The sequence below is a fragment of the Hemicordylus capensis genome, chromosome 13 (genome assembly GCF_027244095.1).
Source record: "Hemicordylus capensis ecotype Gifberg chromosome 13, rHemCap1.1.pri, whole genome shotgun sequence".
Taxonomy (NCBI): domain Eukaryota; kingdom Metazoa; phylum Chordata; class Lepidosauria; order Squamata; family Cordylidae; genus Hemicordylus; species Hemicordylus capensis.
The window spans coordinates 3,204,912-3,219,001 of NC_069669.1; the positions used below are offsets into that span (position 1 = coordinate 3,204,912).

The following is a 14,090-nucleotide window of genomic DNA, read 5'->3' on the forward strand; positions in this document are numbered from 1 at the left end:
TTCAAGAGGCAGCCAGTGAAAGTAGCTTATTGCCACCATCTTTATTATTTATTTTAACCCATTTATACACTGCCCAAACCTCATGTCTCTGGGTTATTCACAATAAAATACAAGTTAACAAAATTAAGACCTTAACACAATGTAAAAACTGTTAATACCATAAATCTAATTTATAATCTGGTCTTAAAAGATGAAACTGCTTCGAACAAGGGCAGGCAAAAAGGTTTATTTCATTTCTATTCTGCCCTATCCAGAGGTTCTGGGTGGTGCAAATTCAGATGAACAGATAGATCTCTGGGCAACTGACAGATTGCAAGGGTTTGACTCCCTGCTTAACAACAGCGTGCATATTTCCTCCCCGCAGGCTAAGATGGAGGAAAGACTGAAGCTAGCCCTTGACTCGTATGTGAAAGAACTGTGCATTCAGATCTGAAAACAAATTGGTGGCTTGAAAATGTGCTCAGAGATAACCTTTTCCTTACTTCAGTGTAAGTCCAGCTGAATCATTATTTTATACTTGGGTTCAGTTAAACCTCAGGGTTCTTGTAAAAAAGAATTTTTTTAAGAGACCACCAGCCTAGATCCTGTACTCTTGATCACCCTGGCTTCTGTGATCTAAGAGCTGTTCTTCAGCCATGGTGTGGATATAACTCTGCATCCTCTCAAAACAGACTCACCAGTCCTATGGCACATGGTTGGCTTCAGAGTGCAGCATGCCTGGTGGTCCACCACTGGGAATAGCACAGGAGAAGGACTGCTCTCCTCTCACCCTTCCTGCCACCCAAAGGAGGGCAGGGAAGAGGCAGAGATGGGAACTTCACAAGGCTGCAGAGGAAATCAGTACACAGGCTCATGCTCCGAAGCAACAGAGACATGCATACCATTCAACCTTTCCCTTCCTTAATACTGGGAATCAAAGTACAAATTCTGCGCCATTACAAAACACAGAGAGCAAGTTTAAGGTAAAATTTTAATTAAAAGGCACATAAATTACCTAAGTAGGCAGCAGCTTCCTCTTCTGAGTAGAAGAGGGTGGTATTTGCTACACAGAAAAACAGAGGTTGAACTGCATGAGTCAGAATTGTTCTGTATGCTCATCTTGTCTACATGGCTGAGTCTGGCTACTCATGGAGAGATAGGGAAGGAATTTCTATTGCAGAATCAGAAAGTTGTCTGTTGGCATTCAGTGGAAGGGGAACATTTAGTCCTGCATCCTTGAAAGCCCTCCCAACAGCTGAAACAGACTTCTAGTTAAGTTTCCCAGGAAGCCACAGCCATACTATAGTTCTCTCCCAAGACCATGTAATAGAATGGCTGCTATTCTGTAGAGGTTACATCCATATTTAAGGACAGAATGAAAGATACCCAAGATGGACAAGTCACATTCTTGTCCTAATGAAGAAGTGTAGATTGTGGAGTTACCTACTGGCAAAGTACCCTGCCTGCCATCTTCTCCTGGAGAAGGGTGCACATCAATGCCTCTGATGACTTTTTCACATATCTTCAAATGTGTGTGTTAGAGCTGAGAAGCTGGCACTTCAAGTTAAGTGACTGGCTGAGCCGACCTTGGAAGCCATCCTGAAAATTGTGTGTGGGGGGTGTTGTTTCCAGCTTCACAACAAAGAGCTTACTCCCCTCTAAAGAAGCAACACAGCAAACTGCCCTTCCTACAGCACAACTGATAGGAAACCCTCTTGCTTTTTACATCACTGTCCAGAAAGAAAGGGAAAACGCAGTGCTGCAGACTGTTGCATTAAGGAGCTGGTAGTGAAATGGCTTCCCACTTCCCCACTCAAATCCAGTTTTTGAATCCACCACCAAGCTGAGGAGAACAAAGGCTTGTGTTGCATCTGGACTAGAGAAAGCGGTTAGTTGATCTTTTGCTAGTTTCTCAGACAAGAGTTTTAAGGCCAAGCTTCCAAAGTCTTTCCAAATGCGGTTTTTAATACTCCAGACAGACAATTCTTTGTTGTGTGGATTCGCTCCATCACGTCCTCCTACAAGAAGGTCTTGAATCAAGTTCAATAAGATGCTTGGCTTCAGCGATTCTGTGGGCACGTCTTCCGGGTATGACCAGGCTGGTGGCAAATTCCACAAGTCCGTTGCCTCTTAGTTGTGGGTGCTGTTAAGGAAGAATCGCTGTCTGACCGTTTAGCTTTGATTCCTGAGCCCCGCACATTCTTTCCACTCATGAAGTGGCTTGAAGGAAAAGCTGTAGTAGCTGCTGCTGCACAGAGAAAGAAATGTGGGGAGCTTCAGACAGAAAGCCTCTTATAATCTTCCTGTCTGCAGGGGAGCCAACAACAGGCCTCACAAGCCAAAGCTAGCAGGGGGCTTGGAAACTCCGAACTGTTTTGTCTGAACCAGTTCCCAAAGATAGTGTATTAAATTATCTTTCCATGGGTACATTTTATGCCTATGGTGCATAAAATCAGGAGAGTGACCACCCTTTTGATCTGGGCTTTTGGCCAATGAGCTGTCCCTGCTCTTTCTAATGTTTGAGCTACATTTTGTTCTGTTTATGGCTTTTGTGTCTTGTTTTATCTTGTTAACCACCTTAGGGTGGTTAAACATATATAAACATTTTAAAAAAATAATAATAATTCCACACATACACCCCCGCCAAGAGGTGGAATCCTCAAGAATCTGACAAACAACAAATCCTGCTGTGGAATCCAAGCTCACCGAAGGAGCTGTAGAGGAAGTGGAGACTCCTTCATGCTGCCATTAAAAGATGCATCTGCACACACTTTCCTTACCTGGTGCCATGTTCTCATCCGCCCACTGGAAGAAGCCACACTGCTGCTCCCGTGGCTTGGAGCACGTGTGGAACTGGCGCCCTTTATTGGGTCCTTCCTTTAGAACAGTCCTGGTGACCGCAGGCTGATCACACCTGCACGTAGCACCTCCTTCGTTGCCCTGGCCACCGCCGCTGCCGCTGCTGCCGCCGCCGCCGCCGCCGCCACCGCCGCCTCCTCCTCCTCCTCCTCCTCCTGGGTCATAGCCCTCACTCCAAGAGCGCCCGAAGCCCCTTCCTCCTCTCCCTAAGGAGCCTGGGGGCCGTGCAAAGTCCCTTGGCATCTCACTGCTCCTGGGGTCCGGCTGCTGATCTGCCCAGAGGAAGAAGTTGCAGCCGCCGGAGCTGCATTTATAGAACTGCCGGCCTTGGTTGGGGCCTTCTTTGCGCACTGTCAAAAGCACCGCCTCCTCCCTGCAATTGCAGACCACCGCGTTGTTCCCGCCACCAACAGGGGCAGGATTGCTGGCTGCTCTCACAGGGAGTGCTGGGGGTCTGGGCCCCACGCTTGCTGAGAGTGGGCGAGGGCCATTCTGGTGGCTGGCTGTGCGGCTGAAGGAGCGGTTGGCCTCGAAGTGGCTGGCTGGCTGCAGAGGCCTGGGTGGCCCTTGTAGGTATCTCAGGTCCAAGATCTCCCTCAGGGTCTCGTCACAGCCTCCGATGCAGCCGACAAACTCCAGAGGCATCATGACGGGCAGGCTGCCCCGCTTGAACTTGAGTTTCAACCTATAGGGAAGAGGCACTGCTAGTCAAAGTCCTGCTGGCTCAGACGACAGGTTCATCTAGTCTAGCAAGAAGCCCACCGAGAAGGCACATGGTCCGCTCTCTGCTGCTCCTCAGCAATTGGTGCATCAAAAAGAGAATCCAAATGTTATGTATGAATATTTTAATATGATAGGAATAAGACGATGATTTGAAAACACAGTCCAACTATGTAAGATATAATAAAACTGGATCAATTAAAATCTCTCTCTCTCAATAAAACTAATACAAAATGATCCAGCTGGAAAGGCCGATCATTCATTTCAAAATCGTTGATGAAATGGAAGACGTATGGATGAGTGTTCCCAATATCTTGTTTCAATTAGAAGACGAAACATGTCGTGATTTTGCCAGCGTCTGATCACTTGTGTGTTGTTGCCAGACACGTTCCGACTATAATCAAGTCTTCTTCAATGGCAACCATCGACTGTTAGTCTCCACCCAGCCTACGGATCGGACTGATGCCAGCTTCTCCCTTGGGCGGCAATTTTGAAATGAACGATTGGACTTCCTAGTCTGACACAGAGAGTACCTCAGGGATTGTTTTGTATTTTTATTGATCCAGTTTTATTGTCTTACACAGTTAGACAGTGTTTTCAAACTATACAGTCTTATTTCTATTATATTAAAATATTCATATGTAAGATTTGGATTTATTTTTTTAACGTTCAGATATACTGCTGAATCCAAACAGGGTTTTGTTTTCTCAGCAATTGGTGTTCAGGTATTCTGGACCTAGTTTATGCTGGATTGCAGAACATAGCCCTAGTGGCCAGCAGGGGTGTACCTAGGTAATTTTGGAGCCTGGACCTAAAGGCCTTTGGAGCCTGCCCGCCCACCTGCAAATTAAGCATCATTATGCTCGGCCAGGCAACTACAACACCCAGGACAGACTAAAAAGGATTTGGGGGCCCCCAGGGGCTGTGGGGGCCCTGGATTTTGGCCTGGAAGTCCAGAGGGAAAAGCACCTCTGGGGGCTAGTACTGGGCATGGTCCTGCTTGCAGCTTGCTCCTGTGCCAGGGTATGGCACAGCAACGTCTAGGCCAGGGCAGCAAGACTTCAGCCCTCCTGTTTTTGGACTACAGTTCCCACAATCCCCAGGCACAGTGGCCTTTGGTTGGGAATTATGGGAGTTGAAGTCCAATTACATCTGGGGACTCCCATGTTGAGAATCCCTGATCTAGACCATACCGTGCCAGGCCACAGATCCAAGGGCTCCCAGCCTTGGTCCCCAGATGTTGCTGGACTACAATGCCCATCATCCACAGCCACTGGGAACTCCTGCCTTGGACTAACCAGGACAACATGCTGACTGCGATTCCCTTGAGTAGGGGAGAGAAGCATATCCCTTTTGCAGCTGAATGTATGCTTGCATTTCAGGAGAAAGAAATGATTCACCACCAAGAAGGATGCTGCAATTAAAAGGTGACACCTGAAAGACACCCCTACCCCCGGAAATACTTACTTGTGCACTGGATGCGGTTGACACACATCACAGACCGAATCGTCCTTACTGACCTCCAGCACGGAATCGGGGAACCATATGGCAGATTTGCAGGCAGGATAACCCATGCAGCTGAGATAAAACCTGGGGATTAAATAAAGGAGAGAGAGCTTTAACAGGAAGCGTCAGAACAGACGGGGACCGTGTGGATTGCATGCTCTGCACAATGCCAGGCCACACTGCTGATGCTCCAGTCCTCGGCAGCATCTCCAGGTAGGGCTGGGAGAGACTCCTGCCTGGAACCTTGGAGAGCCGCTGCCAGTCAGAGCAGATAATACTGAGCTAGATGGACTAAGGGTCTGACTTGGTAGAAGGCAGCTTCCTGTGTCCCTAAGTTGGCTGCTAATTCATGTGCCGGGTTGTGCAGTACGAGACAGACTCACTTGCCATCCTTCTTGGTCTTTAGGACCATGTCGCTGTTGCACTGGGGACATTTCCTCACCGGATCTGGCAGTGCTGGGTAGATGTCTTCTTCTTGTGCAATGCTGGTCACTTCCCCAAAGTACTGAGAGAGGGCCTCGTCCAGCCTGTGAAGAAAGGCAAAGACTGCTAGGCTTGTTTTTCCTGCCACAGCTCAGAGGATTTGTGTGGCTCACAGAAGGCAGGCAGATTCGCAGCCGTTCCAGCAGGAGCAGCTGTGGAAAGTCAAGCTCCAGGCCCATTCCGGAAGGGCCAGGCGCGGGGCTCCTTAAGGAAGCAACAGCAGTTGTGAGAGGAGGCAACATGTGCTAGTGAAGAGGGCGAAGTCAAAAAAATGAAAAATAGAAAAAGAAATGTGAAGGCAGAGCAAACGCAAGAGTCCACTTTGTCAGATGAATGAAGTGGTCACCTAACTATTTGAAGTATTGGTATTCCACCCCTCCAACACAATACTGCTCGGGGCGGCTCAGACAATAAAACTAGTAATATAAAATTGATTAAGCTGGTATGACGACGATGAGATATGCACCTTCCAGAATCCACAAGCTTTCTCAAAGACCTCTTTAATGCACAAATAAAGCTTGCCGATATAAAAATTAATAAAATTCCGTTAAAACCCAGCTAAAACCAGAACAACTTTGAGATTCGTGTCTTTGAAGCAATATAAGAAAGACAAGCATTTTAAAAAAAGATTATTTGGTCAAAAGGCCTAGCAATGCAAGGGGTGTGGCACACTACTATGCTGAGCACAAATAAATACAAGACCCAAGATCTATGCAAAAGTGGGTGTGACATCAAACTAGCAGTTACTGGTATGAGCAAGCATAGCAGGATAAATTGTATAACTGAATACCAAAAGAGATACATTATCCTTTTTCTGGTGAGCCGGTCACTACTTGTTTCTACCATGAGTTGCATAACATAAAGGCCTACCACTTGCAATCTGCAAATGTACATTCCTCTTCTGTAGATGGGGAACCAAGGCCAAATCAATGGACAGGGGAGGGCTTTGGAACTAGGTTTCCTGTGGGCAGCTTAAACTTGGGAGTCCATGGAAAGAGTGGATTGAGAGAAGTTTTCCTCCCTTTCTGACAGCACTAGAGCCAGGGAACTGATTGCCTGGAAATTTAGGACAATGGGAGTACGTTCTCCAGAGCACATAATTAATCTATGGGACTCTCTGCCACAGGATGTGGTGATGGCCACCAGCTTGGATGGCTTTAAGCGGGGCTTAGACAAATTCATGGACAAGAAATCTATCAATGGCTATAGTCTATCTCCAGGCTCAGAGGCAGGATGCCTCTGAATACCAGGTGCAGGGGAACAGTGGCAGCAAAAATAGCATGCCTTCCTCTCCTGTTTTGCGAGCTCCACAGAGGCATCTGGAGGGGCCGCTGCAGGAAACAAGGTGCTGAAGCAGAGGGGCCTTGGGCCTGACCCAGCAAGGCTCTTCTCATGTCCCAAACGGTCCTCAGGGCAGTGGCATCCAAGCAGCTCCCCGGGCTCCCACAGCACTCACCTCTTTGCCTTCTCCACGGCTTCTAGAAAAACTCTCTTGTATTTCTGGACCTGTTCCCTCAGCACAACGGATTGGTCTTTCTTCCCTTCGCAGATCAGCTTCAGGTCAGCCTCCAGCTCTGCCCGCAGGTCAGGCTTGGACATCTGGTAGCCCATCGAATCGTAGCCTGGGAGGAGACACCACCTGACTGTGGAGGCCACGGTCCAAGCGCGCAGGAGCCCCACCCCGCGGGGAGGCGTCCTCCTTACCTTCGACCAGCCCCATCCCCAGGTGCCCTGGAAGGAACCTCTGGTCCGGAGTCAGCCCCACGTACGTGCGGGACTTGATGGTCTCGATGTGCTCCGCGTGGGTGGCATCGGTCCCTGAAAAGCAGCCCCTGCCGTGAGTGGCCGAGGGCAACGAGAGGGAGCTGCAAAGCCCCGTCTCGCCCCCTCCCCTCACTCCCCTGCCGGGCCAGAGGACCGTATTCAATAGACCCCAATGCTTGTATTGCCTTGGAGACACAGATCCAGACACCTCAGGAAGCAGGCTAGGAGCAGAGATGCTCGTGTGTGTGCCACAACCATCACATCAGGGGCTCACCAGCTGCTGAACTACAGTGCCCATCACCCACCACAAGGGCCTTGGGGGGTGATGGGTGTTGTAGTCCCCACTGGGCATCCAGGTTTGTGAGCCTCTGCCATAAATTGAGTGATTTCTAGCTTCCTGTGGAAGCAGGAATCCTCCCTTCCCAGTCTCAGCATCTCTGCCTGTGCTGACTGCTTCCTCATAAGAGCCTTCTACTGAGCCAGAGCACTGGTCCATCCAGCTCAGGGTTGTCTATACTGGGGGGCGGGGGCGCTGCACAACTTTGGCTCTCCAGCTGCAATGCTCGCCATCCCTGACGACTGACCACGGTGGCTGGGGAGGACAGGAGTTGTAGGCCAGCGTCTGAAGGAGGGCTGAAGTGGTGCAGACCTACTACGACGAATATTCATATGCCACTCTTCAACCAAAGTTCCCAAAACGGTTTACATAGAGAAAACAAGTTAATAAGAGGTATCCTTGTCCCCAATGGGCTCCCAATCTAAAAAGAAGCATCAGCAACTGCCACTGGGGGGATGGATAGGGCTAGTTGCTCTCCTCCTGCTCAATACAAGAGAATCACCACTTTAAAAAGGTGCCCCTTTGCTCAGTTAGCAGACCTAGCCTACACTGACTGGCAGCAGCTCTCCAAGGTTTCAGGCAGGAGTCTCTCTCAGCCCTACCTGGAGATGCTGCCAGGGACTCCAGATGCCCTCTCACTGAGCCCTAAGGAGAATATTTTGCAGCAGACAGTGCTCACATGTAGTCATGCATCGAAATCTGAACCAAGGTAAACTCTGCTTAGCAAAGGGACAATCCATGCTTGCTGCAACAGGGCGGGTTCTCCTCCCACAAGAGCTGACCCACTCAGTTTGTTTCTCAGCTAAGGCATTTAGATTGGGAGCCTTTGGAGGCTGGGTGGTGGGTATGTGGGATGGGGCCTTCTCCCCACTGCACTCAGGCTTTAGAACCCCCCGCCTTAGGAGGCACATCTGCCTCCCTAGCTCTTGGAAGTAGCCAGCACACGGACACTAGCCTCTAAAGGCACGAGACAACAGATCTCCTTTATGCTGCCTACACACTACTGACCAATGCCATGTTTCTCCATCAGCGAAATGAGATCCGCTTCTGTAAGCAGTTGTGGAGGGCTGGTCTCCCCATCAACCATCTCCACCGTGGTGGGCTGGAAGCGAGCCCCTCTCTCATACACGGGGACAACCTGTGGGATACGGTGGGAGGGTGGGGGAGAGAAAGAGAAAACATAATTCAATCACAAGTGAAACTAGTTCTTGAAATATTTTATTTCAAGTAAGCACAGTCTGCTTTTGATATACAGGAGGACCTCAGTATTAATGGGGGTTCCGTTCACGGCTGCAACCGTGGATACAAAAACCGCGAATATCGAGTCACTGGGGACTATGGAATCACGGGGTTTCGGTTCCCAGTAGTTGGGAAAATCATTTAATATCAGCCAGATTTGGGTGGGAAGCCCCCTACCATGCTTTACTGCCCTCCTTGTGCCCTGGAATGCCCCCGAATTGGCAAAAATTGGCTGTTTTTCTTTTCTTTTTTCCTTTCTTTCAAAACGGAAATTGAGGCTCCGAAACACAAAATGGGGGGCTGGAAATGACCACCACCATTTCCAGCCCCCCACAACCCACAGATACGTGAGGTCAAAGTGTCCCCCCCACGTATGCCAAGGTTGGGTGTCTTTTACCTGACCACGGATATGCAAATCCGCAGTTATCGAGGCCCTCCTGTGAATTGCTCTGATTTTAGCATCAAATTGGTTCTCCAGGGAAACTGTTGGCAGAAAGTTTGGTTCCTACAGATGTCGCTTGCTGCACACAAAGCTTCCCCCCACCCCCAGGCGGACAACTGGGGAGCCAGATCTGGTCTAGGGGAGTCCAGTGGCTGACTCTGCTATTAAATCAAACCCATCAAACAAACCCCATCCAGACAGTCGATGCCCGAAGACCAAACTTCCTCACCTTATCACTCCACTTCTCATAAGGATAGACATCCAGGTAGTTTCTGGCCAGGATCATCAGCCCATGGGCAATGAAGCGCTCGTTAGCGATGTCAATCTCCACAGTTGTCTCCTGTCCTCTCGCATCTTGGGAGCAGCAGGCCAGAAAGTGACGTACAATAAATTCGTACAATCGCTGCTCATTCCCCTAGGAGGGTGCATACAGTCCAAGGAAAAAAGTGTTAGGCGTGAGCTGCAGCTGGTGGGGGGAAAGGTTATTTGGTGAGCTCCTCCAACAGAGAGACTGAGCTGTCAACCAGGACTTGCCCAACCCCCAAGCAAAGAGAGTCACCAGCCACACAGACTCACCTGTAAATTACTTGCATGTTTTGTGGGGTGAATCGGGGGGTGAGCCTGATCCGATTTAGTCCCTTGGCGAGGTGTTGGCCCACCTTGGTCTAGAATCCTTTGCGCAAATGTTCCCCAGTGGGGGTCCTGTGTTTGAAGCTGTACCAAGTTGGGGAGGTTTAGGTCTTTGGGGAAAATGTTGGTCTCTGTTCGAGGGTAGCTGATGTACCTTGAAAAGAACAAAGGAAGCTGCTTTCTACTGAGTCAGGCCATTGGTCCATCTAGCTCAGCACTGTCTACACTGGCTGGCAGTAGCTTCTCCAAGGTTGCAGGGAGGCGTCTCCCCCAGCCCTATCTTGGAGATGCTGCCAGGAACTGAACCTGGCACCTTCTGCATGCAAGGACAGAGATTCTCTACCACTAAGCTATGACCTCATTTTCTAAGAGGAAGATCTTGCAGCAGACAACACTCACATGTAATCAATCACCCATCCAAATTCAGACCAGGGAAAACCCTGCTTAGCAAATCCATGCTTGCTAACAAAAAACCAGCTCTCCAAAACCAAATCATTTCCGTTTGATTTCTAGCTTGTTGCACTAGACGGTATTAAAATTCAACAAAATCCACACAGAGAATACTGAAATGCGGTACTAGAATTAGAACAATAATGACTCACAGGCAACCCTGAGCAGTCACTCAACTCCCACACTGCCTGATTCTGAAGAGAAGAGCTGTCCTAATGGGACTTCTTTTATATAACCAACACGTACACAACTACAGCTTTTACCCCTGAGTGTAGAGCTTCTCAGCAATCTTCATGGTTTCTTTGGCATTTATTTTCAGCTTACGGGAGGCCAACTTTTCAAGTTCCTGTATCAGAGGGAGATGAGAAAAGGAGCGTTGGTTTCACTTACTGTGAAGTCTTCTTCTGGTTGCTGAAGCCAGGGGCATCTCATTGGGTTATCTCTCTCAGAAGCTCCAAGGCAGGACAAAATTTGATTGGCTAAAGAACAAGTCCCGCCTACCCGAGCCCGAGGGGCAGTATATAAATACACTCAATAACACCTTTTAACTAATTACCTGAGCTTCAAGGTTAAAGAAACTGGAATCCAAAAAAACTCTAGCTATATTGGCCTTTTGGAAGAAAGGCACAAAATAGTACACACTGTCTTGTTTTTAAAAAGGGACAACACATTGCTACTAGCTTTTGACTAGAGAAAGACTTGCTTTCTCCAAGAACAGGGATCTTAATTGTAGAGTCTCTTCTCAGAGGCCTTCAAAAAGAGGACCAGTGCCAAGGCCTGGCTTAGACACTCACTTAAGAGCCTGCCTATTAGCCTAATGTTTAAGGATAACCTTTTATAAACATACCACGGTGTCCAATGGCAGAGGTCTCCATTTGCTCTTTGGTCTGCTCCCGATCTCCACGACTGTGGCCACCGGATCCTAGGAACAAAGACAAGCAGAGTGGCAAGGGAGAGTTCCCCAGAGGCCTCGGTGTCAAAAGGGAACTGGCTGGACCGCATGGCCTCCTACCTCCATGCACATCTGGTAGAGAACAAGGCAAGCAGTGTGGCTGAAGAGACGATTCCTCTTCCAGTTGAAGTCCACAGTGCCGTCTTCGTGATCATGGGTCACTGCAGGGAGAATACAGATTGCCATTAGAACTCAGCAATGCCAACAGAGCCGATCAGCCATAGATTCACCTAAAACCAAAAGAGTGGTAACCAAAAGTAATGTACAGTGGTACATTATCAATACAAAATATTAGCAAAGGTGGCAAAACAATGGACTTTCGTTTAAGATGATCACCCCAACATGATCCAGTGCAGACTTCTTCAGCAGCTACTGCTAATGTTGCAGCATCTAGACAAATACAGGTCTTCGTGGGTATTATATTTAGGTCCGATCTACCCAGATACAGGCCTTGTATATTTGCCTAGAGCAGTCAACAAAAAACCAGATTCCTTTGAGTACTCCTGTCTTGAGGGTAGAGAGACCCACCACTACTCTCAGAGCTACAAGGTACATAACAAAGTTAAACATAGGAAGTTGCCTTATACTGAGACAGACCATTGGTCCATCTAGCTCAGTATCGTCTATGCCAGTGGTTCCCAACTAGGGTTCCTCCAGATGTTGCTGAACTCCCAGCATCCTCAGCCACTGGTCTATGCAGACTGGCAGCGGCTTCTCCAGAGTTCTAGGCAGGATTCGCTCTCAGCCCTACCTTGGAGATGCCAGGGAGGGAGCTTGGAACCTCAAATGCTCTTCCCAGAGCGGCTCCATCCCCTAAGAGGAACATTTTCCAGTGCTCACACATGTAGTCTCCCATTCAAATGCAAACCAGGGCAGACCCTGCTTAGCAACAGGGACAATTCATGCTTGCTACCACAAGACCAGATCTTCTCCTAGTGGAGAAGCTATAGAAGGCATTGTGTGTGTGATCACCCAGCCCAGCACAGCAAAGAACCCAATCTTAAGAGACAGATAAGCAAATTTCATCTGTGGTTAAAGCAAACTCCTGGCCCTTGTGGTGGCCGAAAAGAGTCTGACAAAACAGGCAGCTTTTAACATTAAAAAACCAGACATTTTCTCAATGTACATTTTGCAATTTTAAACATGTTTTCATCTCTGCATTTGATATGTTGATACATACCTTTAATCTTGTAGAAGATCTCGGGGACAAAGGCTTGGATGGCTTTAAACCTTTCCACCACAAAGCCCAGTGTTGGGAACTGACAGCTCCCATAGCTGATGAGTTGGTCTGCTAAAACATCAGGGAAGATTTTCTGGAGCCTCAATGTCTGAAATCGGGTGAAGGCAGCACCTGCACAAAGAAGAGAAGATGATAAAGGTTTGTGTAATATTGACATGAAACCGCTGGGAGAGATCATCAGGAGATTTGGTGCAGGGTGTTGTCAATATGTTGACGACACCCAAATCTATTTCTCCAGTTCAACATCATCAGGAGAAGGCATAACCTCCTTAAATGCCAGTCTGCAGGCAGTGATGGGCTGGATGAGGGATGACAAACTGAGACTGAATCCAAACAAGACGGAGGTACTTGTAAATGTAAATGTAAAACTTTATTTCGGTCGTAGACCAGCAATACAACAATATTAAAATAATAATGATAATAACAATAATAAGATGATAATATAAAATTATCGTGAGGCGTGAGGTACTTCTTGTGCAGGGATACAGTTTTGATCTGCCAGTTCTGGATGGGGTCACACTTCCTCAGAAGGAACAGATACGCAGCCTGGGAGTGCTTTTGTACAAATTAAAAAATCAATAAAAATATATAGAATAAAAATGGTCTGACTCAGTATATGGCAGCTTCCTATGCTCCTATGAAGTCCTGCAGAGGTCTATTCTGAGACATGGGCACTTCTGAGAAGCCTGCAAGCTTCTGCTAGACCACTCAGATGATGTTTCTATACCTCAAGATTTCAATTAAAACATTAGGAGGAAACACAGCAAGGACTGCATTAACTCAGAAAACCGATAAAAGCAGAATGTTCATGAGTTTGGAAACCGAACACACACAGATCTAGCAGCAGCTCTTTGGAGAACAAGTCTAGAATAGGAAAGAGTCTTTACATCAAACATGCCAGCGTTTCAAATCCTTTTCAACAATGCTCGCCTCAGTCTTCGAAGTACCTGCAGGGCAGGGAGGGGGCAGCCACAACCCACTCCTTTGTTCTCCTACCTATCCTGAGGTCCAACTCTTGCCGAACGTCCACAGCTTTGCTAACATTCTCATCAGGCTGGGTGAGGTTCTCACAGGCGGCTCTAATGGCACGAGGCGTGATCTCAGAGAAGCGGGCTCGGAACACCTGCAGGCTGGGCTTCACTGTCCGAGAGAGAGAGGGAGAGACTGAGATTCAAGGCAGGTTTAGATCACAGAAGAATGAAAAGTCTCAGCAACATCCTGGTGGCCCACAGAACTTTCTTGAGCCCTCTTCCGTGGCATCAGTCCATTCATCCAAAATATCCCAATGGAAGAAAAACAACACTTCTTCAATCCCAAGACTCTCAGTTTACCAGACTCTATAAAGAGTAGCTCTCTCAACAGGTACTCTTGTTGCCAATAAATGAAATAAATGGACTGAGGCCACTGAAGAAGGCCTGAAGAGGCGGAAACGCATTTGGCGATCTAGTACTGCTGGCAATCAAGTACTGTGAGGATGCAGAAACCACAG

General features: G+C 48.1%; 1 protein-coding gene across 2 annotated transcripts in view; it reads right to left on the reverse strand.

Annotated features, from left to right (window-relative positions):
- TOP3A (DNA topoisomerase III alpha) overlaps positions 1-14,090 on the reverse strand; it is a 20,059-nt gene continuing 5,969 nt past the window's right edge. The window contains exons 6-19 of one of the 2 annotated variants that reach the window (XM_053276244.1): positions 13,598-13,741; positions 12,542-12,712; positions 11,422-11,522; positions 11,257-11,331; positions 10,673-10,755; positions 9,906-10,113; positions 9,559-9,744; positions 8,657-8,786; positions 7,252-7,365; positions 7,004-7,169; positions 5,448-5,591; positions 5,026-5,148; positions 2,760-3,523; positions 1-2,224 (exon numbers count right to left, since the gene is read on the reverse strand). In XM_053276244.1, coding sequence (XP_053132219.1) covers positions 2,040-2,224; positions 2,760-3,523; positions 5,026-5,148; positions 5,448-5,591; positions 7,004-7,169; positions 7,252-7,365; positions 8,657-8,786; positions 9,559-9,744; positions 9,906-10,113; positions 10,673-10,755; positions 11,257-11,331; positions 11,422-11,522; positions 12,542-12,712; positions 13,598-13,741 — 2,594 coding nt within the window. In that variant the 3' untranslated portion in view covers positions 1-2,039. Of the gene's footprint in view, positions 2,228-2,759; positions 3,524-5,025; positions 5,149-5,447; positions 5,592-7,003; positions 7,170-7,251; positions 7,366-8,656; positions 8,787-9,558; positions 9,745-9,905; positions 10,114-10,672; positions 10,756-11,256; positions 11,332-11,421; positions 11,523-12,541; positions 12,713-13,597; positions 13,742-14,090 lie in introns of both variants that reach the window. The other variant, XM_053276243.1, reaches the window with a different exon arrangement.